A 17129-nucleotide genomic window follows, 5' to 3' on the forward strand; every position below is an offset into this window, starting at 1 on the left:
TTCTTAACTGACTTGCCTAGTTAAATTAAGGTAAAAATGTGTGTAGATTGATGAGGGTTGATAACGTAACAAGTGGGAAAAGTCCAAAAGTCACTTTCCGAAGGCACTGTATATATATCTAACTGAATATATGTAGTTTTATTTTTACTTTCTTTTTTTTGCTGCTCTTAGGTCCCCCATGGGCCTGGGCCCAGGGGTTCAGCCCCTGTAATCCCATTCAACCCTGGTGATGAGTGTTTTGATATACTGTATTATCAAAATGCTGTTGTTTTGGGACATGGGACATATAAATTGGGCAAAAGGAAACATCTAAGGCCTATGTTAACTTGAATGTGTTCGGTGAAAATGATAGACCTTTGAAACCATTGTCGAGAAGTAACTTGACGCCTACTGTTTTCAAAGCGATTTAGACGAGTGATGAGTGTGTCTATATCACGGTAATATTATCAAAATTCTGCTTTCAACAGCATCATCATGTATGATTCAGTGCAATATAACTATTCAATTATTCAAAATATCAGAATTGGTAAAACGTTATGCTTCAAACATAGTATAATTAATAGTTAGTTATTTTCCTAATTAGCAAAGTTATGGTGTCAGGCGAAAATGAAAGGCATGAAGGTTTTACCATTGAAATCTATGATGTACAGTCACATTCACTGTGGTTGTCTGAGTATTGCTATAGAGCAGCTGGCGACGGTGTCTCATCGTGATTGGTTGCTGGCGACGGTGTCTCATCGTGATTGGTTGCTGGCGACGGTGTCTCATCGTGATTGGTTGCTGGCGACGGTGTCTCATCGTGATTGGCTATTCCCCATTATTTGCAACAATGCCATAAGAGCGTCATCACCATCTTTCCTTTGCGGTACCTCAAACTGTCGTGAAGGTACCAACTTTTTATGAATTGATTTTTGCTCCTGGCTCAAGAGTTGTCTGAGCAGTGCCTTAACCAACAGGAGGTTGGGGATAATTGGGGAGGACTGGCTTGAGTTAAAATGGCTGGAGCGGAATTAGTGGAATGGAATCAAAAAACATGGTTTCCATGGTTTTTGATGCCATTTGCTCCGTTCCTGCCATTATTATGAACCGTCCTCTCTTCATCAACCTCCACCGGTCCATCATCCGAAAACCCACTCTGAACTGGGAGTTTCTTTTTTTGTCTTAAATCCGGTTTTAACAGGATTCCTAAGAACCTTTTCTGAGATGCTTTGTGGATACATGCCCAGGTAGCAATAAGGACCACAATGGAAATAAATCGGTGGATTGAGTTTTTCATATATTTTTTTCCCCTCCTGATTTTAATCTATATATGTTGTATGTACTCCCATAGAAGAGACAACTCTTTGAGGCCCTTTCCCAACCACAGATTAATCCCAGTCTTCCACTAACAACCACTCTCAGTGAACATGTCTTTAAAGTCCAAGACTAGAAAATCTGTGTTCTGGAAACCAGCCCTATATATATTTCAAATTTCTCAAATTGATTTCCTTCTTTCTCCCAGGCCTAGGCCCTCCTCCCTTCCTCAGTACCTCAGCCAGCTGGCTCCGGGACGGAGGAGGGACAACGGAGGACCTCCAAAGACGGACCCCCTGTTATGAGGACCTTGAGCTGGGGGAGCTGACGTCTTACTTCTCTTTCCGTCCTCCGTCACCCAGACCTCCGGGCTCCACTCCTCCACCCCAGCAGAACCATCCACACCCAGGGGCAGGGCAGCCCCATAACCGCCTGGATGGAGGGGTTGAAGGAGGAGGAGGGGTGAATAGAAGGGTTAACCCCACCCAGCGACCGGCTAACTTGGTGTCAGACTCTAGAGGGATAGAGTTCCCTTTGTCTCCCAGCGTGATACGTGCTCTGGAGGGACTGCAGTATATCGCAGACCACCTGAGGGCAGAGGACGCTGACTTTAGTGTGAGTATTTATGATGTAGTATCCAGTGTGAGTATTTATGATGTAGTATCCAGTGTGAGTATTTATGATGTAGTATCCAGTGTGAGTATTTATGACGTAGTATCCAGTGTGAGTATTTATGATGTAGTATCCAGTGTGAGTATTGATGACGTAGTATCCAGTGTGAGTATTTATGATGTAGTATCCAGTGTGAGTATTTATGACGTAGTATCCAGTGTGAGTATTTATGGTGTAGTATCCAGTGTGAGTATTTATGGTGTAACTCAACTTGGAACAGACTTTAGTGTGAGTATTTATGACGTAGTATCCAGAGGGAGTGGTTATGGTGTAAATCAACTTGGAACAGACTTTAGTGTGAGTATTTATGGTGTAACTCAACTTGGAACAGACTTTAGTGTGTGTGGTTATGGCATACAGATCCTTTGTATTCCAGTAAAAGGATCTTTCCATTGCTGAAATGCCAAGTATCTACAATGACTATACAGTATACCCAGTATACCATTTGGTAGTGCCGGTACACCGGTATACTGGTTATGACAGGCATACAGTAACACAGATAAACAGGGTAGTATTTGTAGCTCTAATATTGCACATAGCTGCTATTTTTTTTGTCGAACATTCAATTACAAAGATTGTTCAACTTAAACCATCATGATCATTGCACTAAATCCAACTAAAACTGTTACCATTCATTCATGTATCTCTCTCTCATCTCACTCTCCATCCAGGTGAAGGAAGACTGGAAGTATGTTGCCATGGTGATTGACCGGATCTTCCTGTGGATGTTTATCATTGTGTGTCTCCTAGGAACCATTGGACTCTTCCTCCCTCCCTGGCTGGCTGGCATGATATAGGACCTGGACTCTTAATCCATCCCTGGCTGGCCAGCATGATATAGGGCCTGGACTCTTCCTCCCTACCTGGCTGGCTGGCATGATATAGGATCTGGACTCTCCCTCCCTCCCTGGCTGGCTGGCCAGCATGATATAGGATCTGGACTCTTCCTCCCTACCTGGCTGGCCAGCATGATATAGGATCTGGACTCTTCCTCCCTACCTGGCTGGCCAGCATGATATAGGATCTGGACTCTTCCTCCCTACCTGGCTGGCCAGCATGATATAGGACCTGGACTCTTCCTTCCTACCTGGCTGGCCAGCATGATATAGGATCTGGACTCTTCCTCCCTACCTGGCTGGCCAGCATGATATAGGATCTGGACTCTTCCTCCCTACCTGGCTGGCCAGCATGATATAGGATCTGGACTCTTCCTCCCTACCTGGCTGGCCAGCATGATATAGGATCTGGACTCTTCCTCCCTACCTGGCTGGCCAGCATGATATAGGATCTGGACTCTTCCTCCCTACCTGGCTGGCCAGCATGATATAGGATCTGGACTCTTCCTCCCTACCTGGCTGGCCAGCATGATATAGGATCTGGACTCTTCCTCCCTGCCTGGCTGGCCAGCATGATATAGGACCTGTACTCTTCCTCCCTACCTGGCTGGCTGGCATGATATAGGATCTGGACTCTTCCTCCCTACCTGGCTGGCCAGCATGATATAGGATCTGGACTCTTCCTCCCTACCTGGCTGGCTGGCATGATATAGGATCTGGACTCTTCCTCCCTACCTGGCTGGCCAGCATGATATAGGATCTGGACTCTTCCTCCCTCCCTGGCTGGCCAGCATGATATAGGACATGGACTCTTCCTCCCTACCTGGCTGGCCAGCATGATATAGGATCTGGACTCTTCCTCCCTACCTGGCTGGCCAGCATGATATAGGATCTGGACTCTCCCTTCCTACCTGGCTGGCCAGCATGATATAGGATCTGGACTCTTCCTTCCTACCTGGCTGGCCAGCATGATATAGGACCTGTACTCTTCCTCCCTACCTGGCTGGCCAGCATGATATAGGATCTGGACTCTCCCTTCCTACCTGGCTGGCCAGCATGATATAGGATCTGGACTCTTCCTTCCTACCTGGCTGGCCAGCATGATATAGGATCTGGACTCTTCCTCCCTCCCTGGCTGGCCAGCATGATATAGGATCTGGACTCTTCCTTCCTACCTGGCTGGCCAGCATGATATAGGATCTGGACTCTTCCTCCCTACCTGGCTGGCCAGCATGATATAGGACATGGACTCTTCCTCCCTACCTGGCTGGCTGGCATGATATAGGATCTGGACTCTTCCTCCCTACCTGGCTGGCCAGCATGATATAGGATCTGGACTCTTCCTCCCTCCCTGGCTGGCCAGCATGATATAGGATCTGGACTCTTCCTTCCTACCTGGCTGGCCAGCATAATATAGGATCTGGACTCTTCCTTCCTCCCTGGCTGGCCAGCATGATATAGGATCTGGACTCTTCCTTCCTACCTGGCTGGCCAGCATGATATAGGATCTGGACTCTTCCTCCCTACCTGGCTGGCCAGCATGATATAGGATCTGGACTCTTCCTCCCTACCTGGCTGGCCAGCATGATATAGGATCTGGACTCTTCCTCCCTACCTGGCTGGCCAGCATAATATAGGATCTGGACTCTTCCTCCCTCCCTGGCTGGCCAGCATGATATAGGACCTGGCCTCTTCCTCCCTACCTGGCTGGCCAGCATGATATAGGATCTGGACTCTTCCTCCCTCCCTGGCTGGCCAGCATGATATAGGACCAGGGGTCTGGGCCTGAGATCTACCATGCCTGGCACAAGACTGGCTGGCGTCACCTAGGGCCTGTTGACCTATCCTCTACCTTCTGCCCCTGGAGCAGGCTGGCACAGTGGAACTAGCACTACGGTGTGCAGTAATTTGAACCACTAGTTTTTTTTTTTTGTTGTTGCAGAAAATGATGGTTTAGGAAGATGATTAACTGTTACGGAACATCGTATCCAAGCAGGCAGAGGACCGCAGGGCACAGTAACAGGGCAAAAGCGCTCTCTAGTGGGAAGCTTTCTGTTCCACATAGGAATAAACAGAACTGAGGAAGTAACTAGATGAATGACTGGCACTACCAATGTACTGCTTCATATTGGAGAAGCAATGACTTGTGGGTGAATGTTATCCAATGAGGTGACTGTCTGCATTTTTACCTTCGAAGGACAAATACGTTGCGTGCTCTACTACCGGGGAGAGGAAAAATACACATTTGATAATATGAACACTGAATCAGTTTGCATTGCAAAGCAGACATATTTCTATTGCCTTGAGCTGCTGCAGCTCTCTGATACTGCTGCTGCCATAACAATATCAAACACATGCTACTGTGGTAATAAATACTGTAGAAATAGAAATGCATGTTTTGGGAATTTGGGAATCGACAGGAATTAAAAATGTTAGATTTTAGTAACCGATTTAACGTTTGCACCAAGAGTACTGATTTGAAGTCTATACATTGGCCTCATGTAAGAAAACGGGAACATCCTGAACCCAAAAAACACAAATGTTTGTTAATAATACCACAATTAAGACACAAATTATAATTTTTGTAACGTTGGGACTATAATGTTCTATTGAATATTAAAGTTTTCACAGCCTTGATCTCAGAACAGTTTTGATGTGACTTCGTCTTCCATGACCCAGTAAGGCCGTCACCTTAAAGGTAGCCCTAGTACAGAGTAGCAAAAGTCCTGAGACATTTGTAAATCAGTTTTATTGGGGGAGGGGGGGGGGGGGGGGGGGGGTGCAATCGCAGATAGATAGTAGTTTATGGCTCTGAAATGTCAATCTGTGATCAGCCATGAGGTTCATCTTAATTAGATATGTTAAGTTTTAAAGAAGACTGTAGCTATTTGAATACATAAATCATAGATAAATACACTATTTAGATAAAAATAGAGTCAGAACACCATCATAAAATGTATTACGATCATCAGAGTGATTATTGTCATCACTTAACAACTCTGTCACGTCACCATTTACTTTTAGATTTCTGACAGTGTGGTTGTTTTGCTTGCGTTCCATTATTTTTTTATTTTATTTTATTTTTATTTTATTTTACCTTTATTTAACCAGGTAGGCTAGTTGAGAACAAGTTCTCATTTGCAACTGCGACCTGGCCAAGATAAAACATAGCAGTGTGAACAGACAACAACACAGAGTTACACATGGAGTAAACAATAAACAAGTCAATAACATGGTAGAAAAAAAGAGAATCTATATACAATGTGTGCAAAAGGCATGAGGAGGTAGGCAATAAATCGAATAATTACAATTTAGCAGATTAACACTGGAGTGATAAATCATCAGATGATCATGTGCAAGAAGAGATACTGGTGTGCAAAAGAGCAGAAAAGTAAATAAATAAAAGCAGTATGGGGGGTGAGGTAGGTAAATTGGGTGGGTAGTTTACAGATGGACTATGTACAGCTGCAGCGATCGGTTAGCTGCTCGGATAGCAGATTTTTAAAGTTGTTGAGGGAGATAAAAGTCTCCAACTTCAGAGATTTTTGCAATTCGTTCCAGTCGCAGGCAGCAGAGAACTGGAAGGAAAGGCGTCCAAATGAGGTTTTGGCTTTAGGGATGATCAGTGAGATACACCTGCTGGAGCGCGTGCTACGGGTGGGTGTAGCCATCGTGACCAGTGAACTGAGATAAGGCGGCACTTTACCTAGCATAGCCTTGTAGATGACCTGGAGCCAGTGGGTCTGACGACGAACATGTAGCGAGGGCCAGCCGACTAGGGCATACAGGTCGCAGTGGTGGGTCGTATAAGGTGCTTTAGTAACAAAACGGATGGCACTGTGATAAACTGCATCCAGTTTGCTGAGTAGAGTATTGGAAGCTATTTTGTAGATGACATCGCCGAAGTCGAGGATCGGTAGGATAGTCAGTTTTACGAGGGTAAGTTTGGCGGCGTGAGTGAAGGAGGCTTTGTTGCGGAATAGAAAGCCGACTCTAGATTTGATTTTGGATTGGAGATGTTTGATATGAGTCTGGAAGGAGAGTTTGCAGTCTAGCCAGACACCTAGGTACTTATAGATGTCCACATATTCTAGGTCGGAACCGTCCAGGGTGGTGATGCTAGTCGGGCGTGCGGGTGCAGGCAGCGAACGGTTGAAAAGCATGCATTTGGTTTTACTAGCATTTAAGAGCAGTTGGAGGCCACGGAAGGAGTGTTGTATGGCATTGAAGCTCGTTTGGAGGTTAGATAGCACAGTGTCCAGGGAAGGGCCGGAAGTATACAGAATGGTGTCGTCTGCGTAGAGGTGGATCAGGGAATCGCCCGCAGCAAGAGCAACATCATTGATGTATACAGAGAAAAGAGTCGGCCCGAGAATTGAACCCTGTGGTACCCCCATAGAGACTGCCAGAGGACCGGACAACATGCCCTCCGATTTGACACACTGAACTCTGTCTGCAAAGTAGTTGGTGAACCAGGCAAGGCAGTCATTAGAAAAACCGAGGCTATTGAGTCTGCCGATAAGAATATGGTGATTGACAGAGTCGAAAGCCTTGGCCAGGTCGATGAAGACGGCTGCACAGTAATGTATTTTATGGATGGCGGTTATGATATCGTTTAGTACCTTGAGCGTGGCTGAGGTGCACCCGTGACCGGCTCGGAAACCGGATTGCACAGCGGAGAAGGTACTGTGGGATTCGAGATGGTCAATGATCTGTTTGTTGACTTGGCTTTCGAAGACCTTAGCTAGGCAGGGCAGAATGGATATAGGTCTGTAGGTCTGTATTGCTGGCTAGACTAGATGGTAAAGACGTGTTCTGATTGGTCCGTCTGTATTTGTTCTTGCTTGTGATTGGCTTGCAGATAGCGGCAAGTTCAAATGGCTTTATGCAGATATAATTTTCTTGTTTTTAATTTTTTTCCCACTTAACATTCACTTTTTTTTTTTTAAGTATAATTTCACAGATATATGAATAACCATCTAAAGATCAATTATATGTAACTAATTCCTTTTTGACTAAAAAAAAATGTATATTCCCCAAGGTCTTGTTTTGTCACAGTATCTGACATGTTTATTCAAAATCGTTCCATTGTCTCTATTCATATCCACGATGATACAGCTGAATACGAGATAGAGGAAACATTAAAGGGTGCAGTATTTTCAAATATTTTTTTTTTAAACTGGCATTTTCGTAACTTTCCTAAATTCTCTTTCGTAGCACAGACAACATACTTTTACTTATGGAAAAAAATAAAAATTAAAAATACAATACTGTCAGTTGAATTTAATATACTACAAACTTGAAGTAATAACAGAAAGATAATGGGTATTTTATCTATTTGGTCAAACTCTTAGTCTAGAAAACAAATATTACACATTCCATGAAACAACACATAAGCAAATTAATAAATCTATTGATCTGGCCAGTATTACCCAAAACATATGAAAATAACCAAGAATTAAATTAACCTGGATACCTAAACAGATAGAGAGACTATTTAAAAAATAACCGATACAATTCGAGACACGAGATGACACAGAAATCACAACACCAATTACAAAAAGGGAAAGCCATCTTTTCTGATCGTTTTAATTCAACGTAAAAGGAAACCTTGACCACTGAACTGCCAAGTCACTCTGTGTGTGTGTGTGTGTGTGTGTGTGTGTGTGTGTGTGTGTGTGTGTGTGTGTGTGTGTGTGTGTGTGTGTGTGTGTGTGTGTGTGTGTGTGTGTGTGTGTGTGTGTGTGTGTGTGTGTGTGTGTGTGTGTGTGTGTGTGTGTCCATCCATTCAGTCGCGACACACTTGGCTCTGACTCGTCCTCCAGTTAAAACAACAGCAAAAAGTGGGCGTCCTGTGGGTATTCACCCCACTATGGAGTCTCCGGTTTGGGCTTGGCCAGGTTGGCCCTGACCCTGGCCTGGTCCACAGCATCCAGAGGGGGTGTCCTGTGGGTATTCACCCCACTATGGGGTCTCCGGTTTGGGCTTGGCCAGGTTGGCCCTGACCCTGGCCTGGTCCACAGCATCCAGAAGGTTCTTCCCATCCATGGCCAGGTTGTGTGCTGCGGTCAGCATCTGTTTCTTACACTCTTCCTTCAGAGAGGTGACGGCATTCTGCTGGGCCAGACGCATCTTACTGATCAACTCTGACATGTCATTGTTCAACAGCTTCTGGGTGCCCTCGATCTGACCAGGGGGGAGGAGAGGAGGGAGGAGAGAGGGAGGAGGGAGGAGAGGAGAGGAGAGAGGAGAGGAGGGAGGAGAGGAGAGAGGGAGGAGAGGAGAGAGGAGAGAGGGAGGAGGAGAGGAGAGAGGAGAGGAGAGAGGAGAGGAGAGAGGAGAGGAGAGAGGAGAGGGAGGAGAGGAGAGAGGAGAGGAGGGAGGAGAGGAGAGAGGGTGGAGGAGAGGAGAGAGGGAGGAGAGGAGAGGAGGAGAGAGGGAGGAGGGAGGAGAGGAGAGGAGAGAGGAGAGGAGGGAGGAGAGGAGAGGAGGGAGGAGAGGAGAGGAGAGAGGAGAGGAGGGAGGAGAGGAGAGGAGAGAGGAGAGGAGAGGAGGAGAGAGGGAGGAGGGAGGAGAGGAGAGGAGAGAGGAGAGGAGGGAGGAGAGGAGAGGAGAGAGGAGAGGAGAGGAGAGAGGAGGGAGGAGAGGGAGGAGAGAGGAGAGGAGAGGAGAGAGGAGAGGAGGGAGGAGAGGAGAGGAGAGGAGAGAGGAGAGGAGGGAGGAGAGGAGAGAGGAGGTAGGAGAGGGAGGAGAGGAGAGGAGAGAGGAGGAGAGGAGGGAGGAGAGGAGAGGAGAGAGGAGAGGAGGGAGGAGAGGAGAGGAGAGGAGAGAGGAGGGAGGGAGGGAGGAGAGGAGAGAGGAGAGGAGGGAGGAGAGGAGAGGAGAGAGGAGAGGAGAGGAGAGAGGAGGGAGGAGAGGGAGGAGAGGAGAGGAGAGAGGAGAGGAGGGAGGAGAGGAGAGGAAAGGAGAGAGGAGAGGAGGGAGGAGAGGAGAGAGGAGGGAGGAGAGGGAGGAGAGGAGAGGAGAGAGGAGGAGAGGAGGGAGGAGAGGAGAGGAGAGAGGAGAGGAGGGAGGAGAGGAGAGGAGAGGAGAGAGGAGAGGAGGGAGGAGAGGAGAGAGGAGGGAGGAGAGGGAGGAGAGGAGAGAGGAGAGGAGGGAGGAGAGGAGAGGAGAGAGGGAGGAGAGAGGAGGGAGGAGAGGAGAGAGGAGAGGAGGGAGAGAGGGAGGAGAGAGGAGGGAGGAGAGGGAGGAGAGGAGAGAGGAGAGGAGGGAGGAGAGGAGAGAGGGAGGAGGGAGGAGAGGAGAGAGGAGAGGAGAGAGGGAGGAGAGAGGAGGGAGGAGAGGAGAGAGGAGAGGAGGGAGAGAGGGAGGAGAGGGAGGAGAGGAGAGAGGAGAGAGGAGAGGAGGGAGGAGAGGAGAGAGGGAGGAGAGAGGAGGGAGGAGAGGGAGGAGAGGAGAGAGGAGAGGAGGGAGGAGAGGAGAGAGGGAGGAGGAGAGGAGAGAGGTGAGGAGAGGAGAGAGGGAGGAGAGAGGAGGGAGGAGAGGAGAGAGGAGAGGAGGGAGAGAGGGAGGAGAGAGGAGGGAGGAGAGGGAGGAGAGGAGAGAGGAGAGAGGAGGGAGGAGAGGAGAGAGGGAGGAGGGAGGAGAGGAGAGAGGAGAGGAGGGAGAGAGGGAGGGAGGAGAGAGGAGGGAGGAGAGGGAGGAGAGGAGAGGAGGGAGGAGAGGAGAGGAGGGAGGAGAGAAGAGGAGAGGAGAGGGGGGAGAGAGGAGACAGGGAATAGTTAGTCAACTCTGACATGTAGTTGTTCAACAGCTTCTGGGTCCCCTCGATCTGATCAGGGGGGAGGAGAGGAGGGAGAGAGGGAGGAGAGGAGGGAGGAGAGGAGGAGAGGAGGGATAGAGGGAGCTGGGAAGAGGAGACAGGGAATAGTTAGTCAACTCTGACATATCGTTGTTCAAATTGACCAGGGGGACAGCTGTGAGAGGAGGGGAGGAGAGGAGAGTGGATGAGATAGGGAGATAGATATTATACGACAGACTGGACGCTGGTCTGTTTTCTCCTTAATAATATGATATATAATCACTCTTACCTCTGTCCTAATGGACTTATGGAGGGTGGGTAGAATATCATCCACACTGTGTATCAGACTCCTTAAGGTCAGCCCTACAGACTGGAGAGAGAGAAGACAGTTGACCTTTAACCTTACAATGCAGCTGTATCCGTATAGCTACTGCATTACTACTATTGACACAGTGTTTGAAGTCAGCAGCTCCGTGTCTTACCTTGATGACGGTGATGTACTCCTCAGGCTGTAGTGTGTTCACATCGTTCTTCAGCTGCACCACCACCTGGACCAGCTCCATGACCGCCTGGTACACCTTATCATCTGAACGGTCTAGCTCTGCAGTGGGGCGGGCCTGGGCTGTAGGGGCGACCTGGGCCGTAGGTGCGGCCTGGGCCGTAGGGGCGGTCTGGGCTGTGGGGCGGGCCTGGGCCGTAGGGCCGGTGAGATGCAGGGGCTTGTCTGGAGGGGCTGGTTTTCAGAGTGGAGAGTAGGATGAGAGAGCAAGAATCAAAGGGGAGAGGGGATGAGAGAACAGGCATAAAAGGGGAGGGGTTGAGAGAGCAAGAATAAAAAGGGGAGAGGGGATGAGAGAACAGGCATGAAAGGGGAGGGGTTGAGAGAGCAAGAATAAAAGGAGAGGGGGATGAGAGAGCAAGAATAAAAAGGGGAGAGGGGATAAGAGAACAGGCATAAAAGGGGAGGGGTTGAGAGAGCAAGAATAAAAGGAGAGGGGGATGAGAGAGCAAGAATAAAAAGGGGAGAGGGGATAAGAGAACAGGCATAAAAGGGGAGGGGTTGAGAGAGCAAGAATAAAAGGGGAGGGGTTGAGAGAGCAAGAATAAAAAGGGGAGAGGGGATAAGAGAACAGGCATAAAAGGGGAGGGGTTGAGAGAGCAAGAATAAAAGGAGAGGGGGATGAGAGAGCAAGAATAAAAAGGGGAGGGATTGAGAGAGCAAGAATAAAAGGGGAGGGTATGAGAGAACAGAAATAAAAGGGGAGGGTATGAGAGAACAAGAATAAAAGGGGAGGGTATGAGAGAACAAGAATAAAAGGGGAGAGGGGATGAGAGAACAGGAATAAAAGGGGAGAGGGGATAAGAGAACAGGAATAAAGGGGGAGGGTATGAGAGAACAAGAATAAAGGGGGAGAGGGGATGAGAACAAGAATAAAAGGGGAGAGGGTATGAGAGAACAGGAATAAAGGGGGAGGGTATGAGAGAAGGAGAGAAGCTTAAAGCTGTGTGTCTTTTAGACATTTGATGCCACCAGATATTCTATTTCTAGGATATTCTTATGGTTTACCACTCACCATGTCCAGTCTCTGGTTCTGGTAACTGCAGACAGAGAGAAAAATAAGATGATATGACAATGACTATATTAACCTGATAAAGAAAGATGGCACCGCAGTGGATAGTAGCCGTCTGACGGCAATTCTGCTATGTTGTGTGTTTTTTTTTTATGCTGATCTTAACTTTTGGCATAATGTCTCTGCCATCATTTCCTATGACCAAAAATAGCTTCTGGACATCGGAAGAGCAATCAGTAAACTCAATTTGGATGAAAATGTCTACATCGACTTTACTGCAATTTCACCTTGCAGTAAAGTAAGTGGGAATTGGTAAACAAAATTAATTGTGACCTCATGTAAATAATTAAACCGCAACTAAAACAATAGAAAATGATAACATACAGTAACTCCATACTTAAATACCGCAGATATAATGCTTTTTAACGTCTTATAAAGCATCTATTAGCCGTTATTATAACGTCTTATAATAAAGCGTAACATATGTTACACATACCAGTGGTTTGGTGGTGCCCTCCTGTCCCATGGGGCCCTGTAAAGAAACATATAGGTTCAGACTCATTTCACGCAATATCAACACCGACCCACAGTTGACCACGGACCCCATGGGCCTCACATGGACAGTCAATTTACAGAACATTGAGAGTTATAGGGATGGCCACACGGTCCCGTGTGGCTCAGTTGGTAGAGCATGGCGCTTGCAACGCCAGGGTTGTGGGTTCAATTCCCTCGGGGGGACCAGGGTTCAATTCCCACGGGGGGGACCAGGATGAATATGTATGAACTTTCCAATTTGTAAGTTGCTCTGGATAAGAGCGTCTGCTAAATGACTTAAATGTAAATGTAATGGTTACTAGGAATACGGAATGGTTGTTAGGACTACTGGTTGGCTGTTAGGACCATGGGATGATTGTTAGGACTACGGAATGGTTGTTAGGACTACGGAATGGTTGTTAGGACTACGGAATGGTTGTTAGGACTACTGAATGGTTGTTAGGACTACTGGTTGGCTGTTAGGACCATGGGATGATTGTTAGGACTACGGAATGGTTGTTAGGACTACTGAATGGTTGTTAGGACTACTGGTTGCTTCTTAGGACTACAAGATGGATGTTAGGTCAACGGGATGTTGTTAGGACTACACAATGGTTGTTATGGTGGACTACAAAATGGTTGTTAGGATGGACTGTGGGATGGTGGTTTGGATGTACTACCCCCCAGACCAGGAGATGGTTGCTAGTGTGGATAGAGGGCCGGTCGCTAGGTTGGAAATGGGGCTGGTTAAGGTGGACTAGGTCTAGGGGTTTAAAGGTCGGAGGTATATTCCCCATATATTCCCCACCCCACAGACTAGAACCCAGTCTCTTCTCCTTGGTCAGCCACTTGTTGTTAGGGTGGTTGCTAGGGCGGGTTGCTAGGTCTAGGGGGTAAAGGTCGGAGGTTATATTCCCCACCAGGAGTCTCTCCTCCTTGGTCAGCCACTTGTTGTTAGGCGGGTTGCTAGGTCTAGGGGTTTAAAGGTCGGAGGTATATTCCCCACCAGGAGTCTCTCCTCCTTGGTCAGCCACTTGTTTCTAGGGCGGGTTGCTAGGGCGGGTTGCTAGGTCTAGGGGGTAAAGGTCGGAGGTTATATTCCCCACCAGGAGTTTCTCCTCCTTGGTCAGCCACTTGTTGTTAGGGTGGTTGCTAGGGCGGGTTGCTAGGTCTAGGGGGTAAAGGTCGGAGGTATATTCCCCACCAGGAGTCTCTCCTCCTTGGTCAGCCACTTGTTGTTAGGGTGGTTGCTAGGGCGGGTTGCTAGGTCTAGGGGGTAAAGGTCGGAGGTATATTCCCCACCAGGAGTCTCTCCTCCTTGGTCATCCACTTGTTGTTAGGGTGGTTGCTAGGGCGGGTTGCTAGGTCTAGGGGTTTAAAGGTCGGAGGTATATTCCCCACCAGGAGTCTCTCCTCCTTGGTCAGCCACTTGTTTCTAGGGCGGGTTGCTAGGGCGGGTTGCTAGGTCTAGGGGGTAAAGGTCGGAGGTATATTCCCCACCAGGAGTCTCTCTTCCTTGGTCAGCCACTTGTTGTTAGGCGGGTTGCTAGGGCGGGTTGCTAGGTCTAGAGGGGTAAAGGTCGGAGGTATATTCCCCCCCAGGAGTCGCTCCTCCTTGGTCAGCCACTTGTTGTTAGGGTGGTTGCTAGGGCGGGTTGCTAGGTCTAGGGGTTTAAAGGTCGGAGGTATATTCCCCACCAGGAGTCTCTCCTCCTTGGTCAGCCACTTGTTGTTAGGCGGGTTGCTAGGTCTAGGGGTTTAAAAGTCGTAGGTATATTCCCCACCAGGAGTCTCTCCTCCTTGGTCAGCCACTTGTTGTTAGGGTGGTTGCTAGGGCGGGTTGCTAGGTCTAGGGGGTAAAGGTCGAAGGTATATTCCCCACCAGGAGTTTCTCCTCCTTGGTCAGCCACTTGTTGTCCTCCATCATCTGTTGTTTCTGTTGTCTCATCGTCTCCTGCATACGCTGTCTCTCCATCTGCCACAACCGCTGGGCGTCCTCCTTACTGGACGGCTCCACCATCAACTCTCCCTCCTGGTGGAAGGGAGACACGCACACACACACACACACACACACACACACACACACACACACACACACACACACACACACACACACACACACACACACACACACACACACACACACACACACACACACACACACACACACACACACGCAGACACGCAGACACACATTCACATAGTACAGAGCAAGTAATACAGTAGCCATGCAATAACACAATGCTTTAAAGGGCAAGAACATATGACTGGGACAGTCCTCAAGACTACAACTAGATAACTAGTCTAACAGGAAGTAGACTAGAACTAGATAACTAGTCTAACAGGAAGTAGACTAGAACTAGATAACTAGTCTAACAGGAAGTATACTAGAACTAGATAACTAGTCTAACAGGAAGTAGACTAGAACTAGATAACTAGTCTAACAGGAAGTAGACTAGAACTAGATAACTAGTCTAACAGGAAGTAGACTAGAACTAGATAACTAGTCTAACAGGAAGTAGACTAGAACTAGACAACTAGTCTAACAGGAAGGAGACTAGAACTAGACAACTAGTCTAACAGGAAGTAGACTAGAACTAGATAACTAGTCTAACAGGAAACTAGAACTAGATAACTAGTCTAGAAGGAAGGAGACTAAAACAGTCACGCCCTGATCTGTTTCACCTGTCCTTGTGATTGTCTCCACCCCTCCAGGTGTCGCTTATTTTCCCCAGTGTATTTATCCCTGTGTTTCCTGTCTCTCTGTACCAGTGTATTTATCCCTGTGTTTCCTGTCTCTCTGTACCAGTGTATTTATCCCTGTGTTTCCTGTCTCTCTGTACCAGTGTATTTATCCTTGTGTTTCCTGTCTCTCTGTGCCAGTTCGTCTTGTATGTTTTTCCAAGTCAACCAGCGTTTTTCCCGTTCTCCTGCTTTTTGCTATTCTCCTTTTTCTAGTCCTCCCGGTTTTGACCCTTGCCTGTTTCTGGACTCTGTACCCGCCTGCCTGACCATTCTGCCTGTCTTGAACACGGGCCTGTCTGCCACCCTGTACCTCCTGGACTCTGTTCTGGTGTTGACCTTTTGACCTGTCCACGACCATTCTCTTGCCTACCCCTTTTGGATTAATAAACATTGTAAGACTTCAACCATCTGCCTCCTGTGTCTGCATTTGGGTCTCGCCTTGTGTCATGATAATAACTAACTAGATAACTAGTCTAAAAGGAAGGAGACTACAACTAGGTAACTAGAGTCTAGAAGGAATGAGACTATAACTAGATAACTAGTCTAGAAGGAAGGAGACTATAACTAGATAACTAGAGTCTAGAAGGAAGGAGACTATAACTAGATAACTAGAGTCTAAAAGGAAGGAGACTATAACTAGATAACTACAGTCTAGAAGGAAGTAGACTAGAACTAGATAACTAGAGTCTAGAAGGAAGGAGACTAGAACTAGATAACTAGTCTAGAAGGAAGGAGACTATAACTAGATAACTAGTCTAAAAGGAAAGAGACTAGAACTAGATAACTAGTCTAGAAGGAAGGAGACTATAACTAGATAACTAGTCTAAAAGGAAGGAGACTATAACTAGATAACTAGTCTAGAAGGAAGGAGACTATAACTAGATAACTAGTCTAAAAGGAAGGAGACTAGAACTAGATAACTAGAGTCTAAAAGGAAGGAGACTATAACTAGATAACTAGTCTAGAAGGAAGTAGAATAGCACTAGATAACTATTCTCACCCCCATGCTGCATCGCCGTGGAGATATCATGGGCACCACCAAGCTGTTGCTCATGGAGTCGACAGGAGTGGTGTAATCACAGGGACTGGCCAGGTCTGGAGAGCTGGCACACAGGGCCTCATTCAGCTGAATGTGCAGACCGATACCGTTTCCAAAACGACCCCCAGGTTTCATCCTGCAGGGCTGGAGACACAGGGGCAGAACTGGTGACGAGCGGTTAGTAACTTATATACAAATGCTAACAACGCTATGACAGAAAGGCATTGATGCAGAAGGTGTGTGTGTGTGTGTGTGGGGGTCGGGGGTCATCAAGAAGATACTGTACTATACTACCTTAGGAGGAGGTTCGTTGAAGTTGATCTTGGTGTCAAAGAACTTGGTGGAGCGTTGCCTGTCTCTCTCTCTTTCTACCTCCTGCTCCTTCTCCATCCGATGGACGTCACTGGTACAGAACACACAGACAGTTTAGTACGTGGCACGCTAGGCACTTGAAAGACAAGGGACAAATAGCTTGCAAAAATGAGACCCTGAATCCCATTCCAGTCAGATTCCAACGTTACATCAGGCTTGACATCGAAATGATCTGACACGTCTGCTGTAATATTAGAACTAGCGACAGCACTACGAGTTGTCTGATTGGCAGCTAGATTGTCGCTTTACTTTCCCTTGAGGAACGA

At 47.4% G+C, this 17129-nt stretch overlaps 2 protein-coding genes across 3 annotated transcripts in view; one reads left to right on the forward strand and one right to left on the reverse strand.

Annotated features, from left to right (window-relative positions):
- The window catches only part of LOC129817861 (neuronal acetylcholine receptor subunit alpha-2-like), a 47098-nt gene extending 43963 nt beyond the window's left edge, over positions 1-3135 (forward strand). Inside the window, exons 8-9 of one of the 2 annotated variants that reach the window (XM_055873455.1) lie at positions 1502-1908; positions 2637-3135. In XM_055873455.1, the coding sequence (XP_055729430.1) occupies positions 1502-1908; positions 2637-2762 (533 nt within the window). In that variant the 3' untranslated portion in view covers positions 2763-3135. The remainder of the gene's footprint in view (positions 1-1501; positions 1909-2636) is intronic. The other variant, XM_055873456.1, reaches the window with a different exon arrangement.
- A 4708-nt stretch (positions 3136-7843) lies between these two features.
- Positions 7844-17129, reverse strand: part of LOC129817862 (protein-tyrosine kinase 2-beta-like) — a 76800-nt gene continuing 67514 nt past the window's right edge. Inside the window, exons 22-29 of the mRNA XM_055873457.1 lie at positions 16786-16894; positions 16453-16635; positions 14590-14739; positions 12670-12705; positions 12177-12201; positions 11085-11335; positions 10892-10972; positions 7844-8987 (exon numbers count right to left, since the gene is read on the reverse strand). Of these exons, the coding sequence (XP_055729432.1) occupies positions 8766-8987; positions 10892-10972; positions 11085-11335; positions 12177-12201; positions 12670-12705; positions 14590-14739; positions 16453-16635; positions 16786-16894 (1057 nt within the window). The 3' untranslated portion in view covers positions 7844-8765. The remainder of the gene's footprint in view (positions 8988-10891; positions 10973-11084; positions 11336-12176; positions 12202-12669; positions 12706-14589; positions 14740-16452; positions 16636-16785; positions 16895-17129) is intronic.

Source organism: Salvelinus fontinalis, chromosome 20 (genome assembly GCF_029448725.1).
Source record: "Salvelinus fontinalis isolate EN_2023a chromosome 20, ASM2944872v1, whole genome shotgun sequence".
Classification (NCBI taxonomy): Eukaryota; Metazoa; Chordata; class Actinopteri; order Salmoniformes; family Salmonidae; genus Salvelinus; species Salvelinus fontinalis.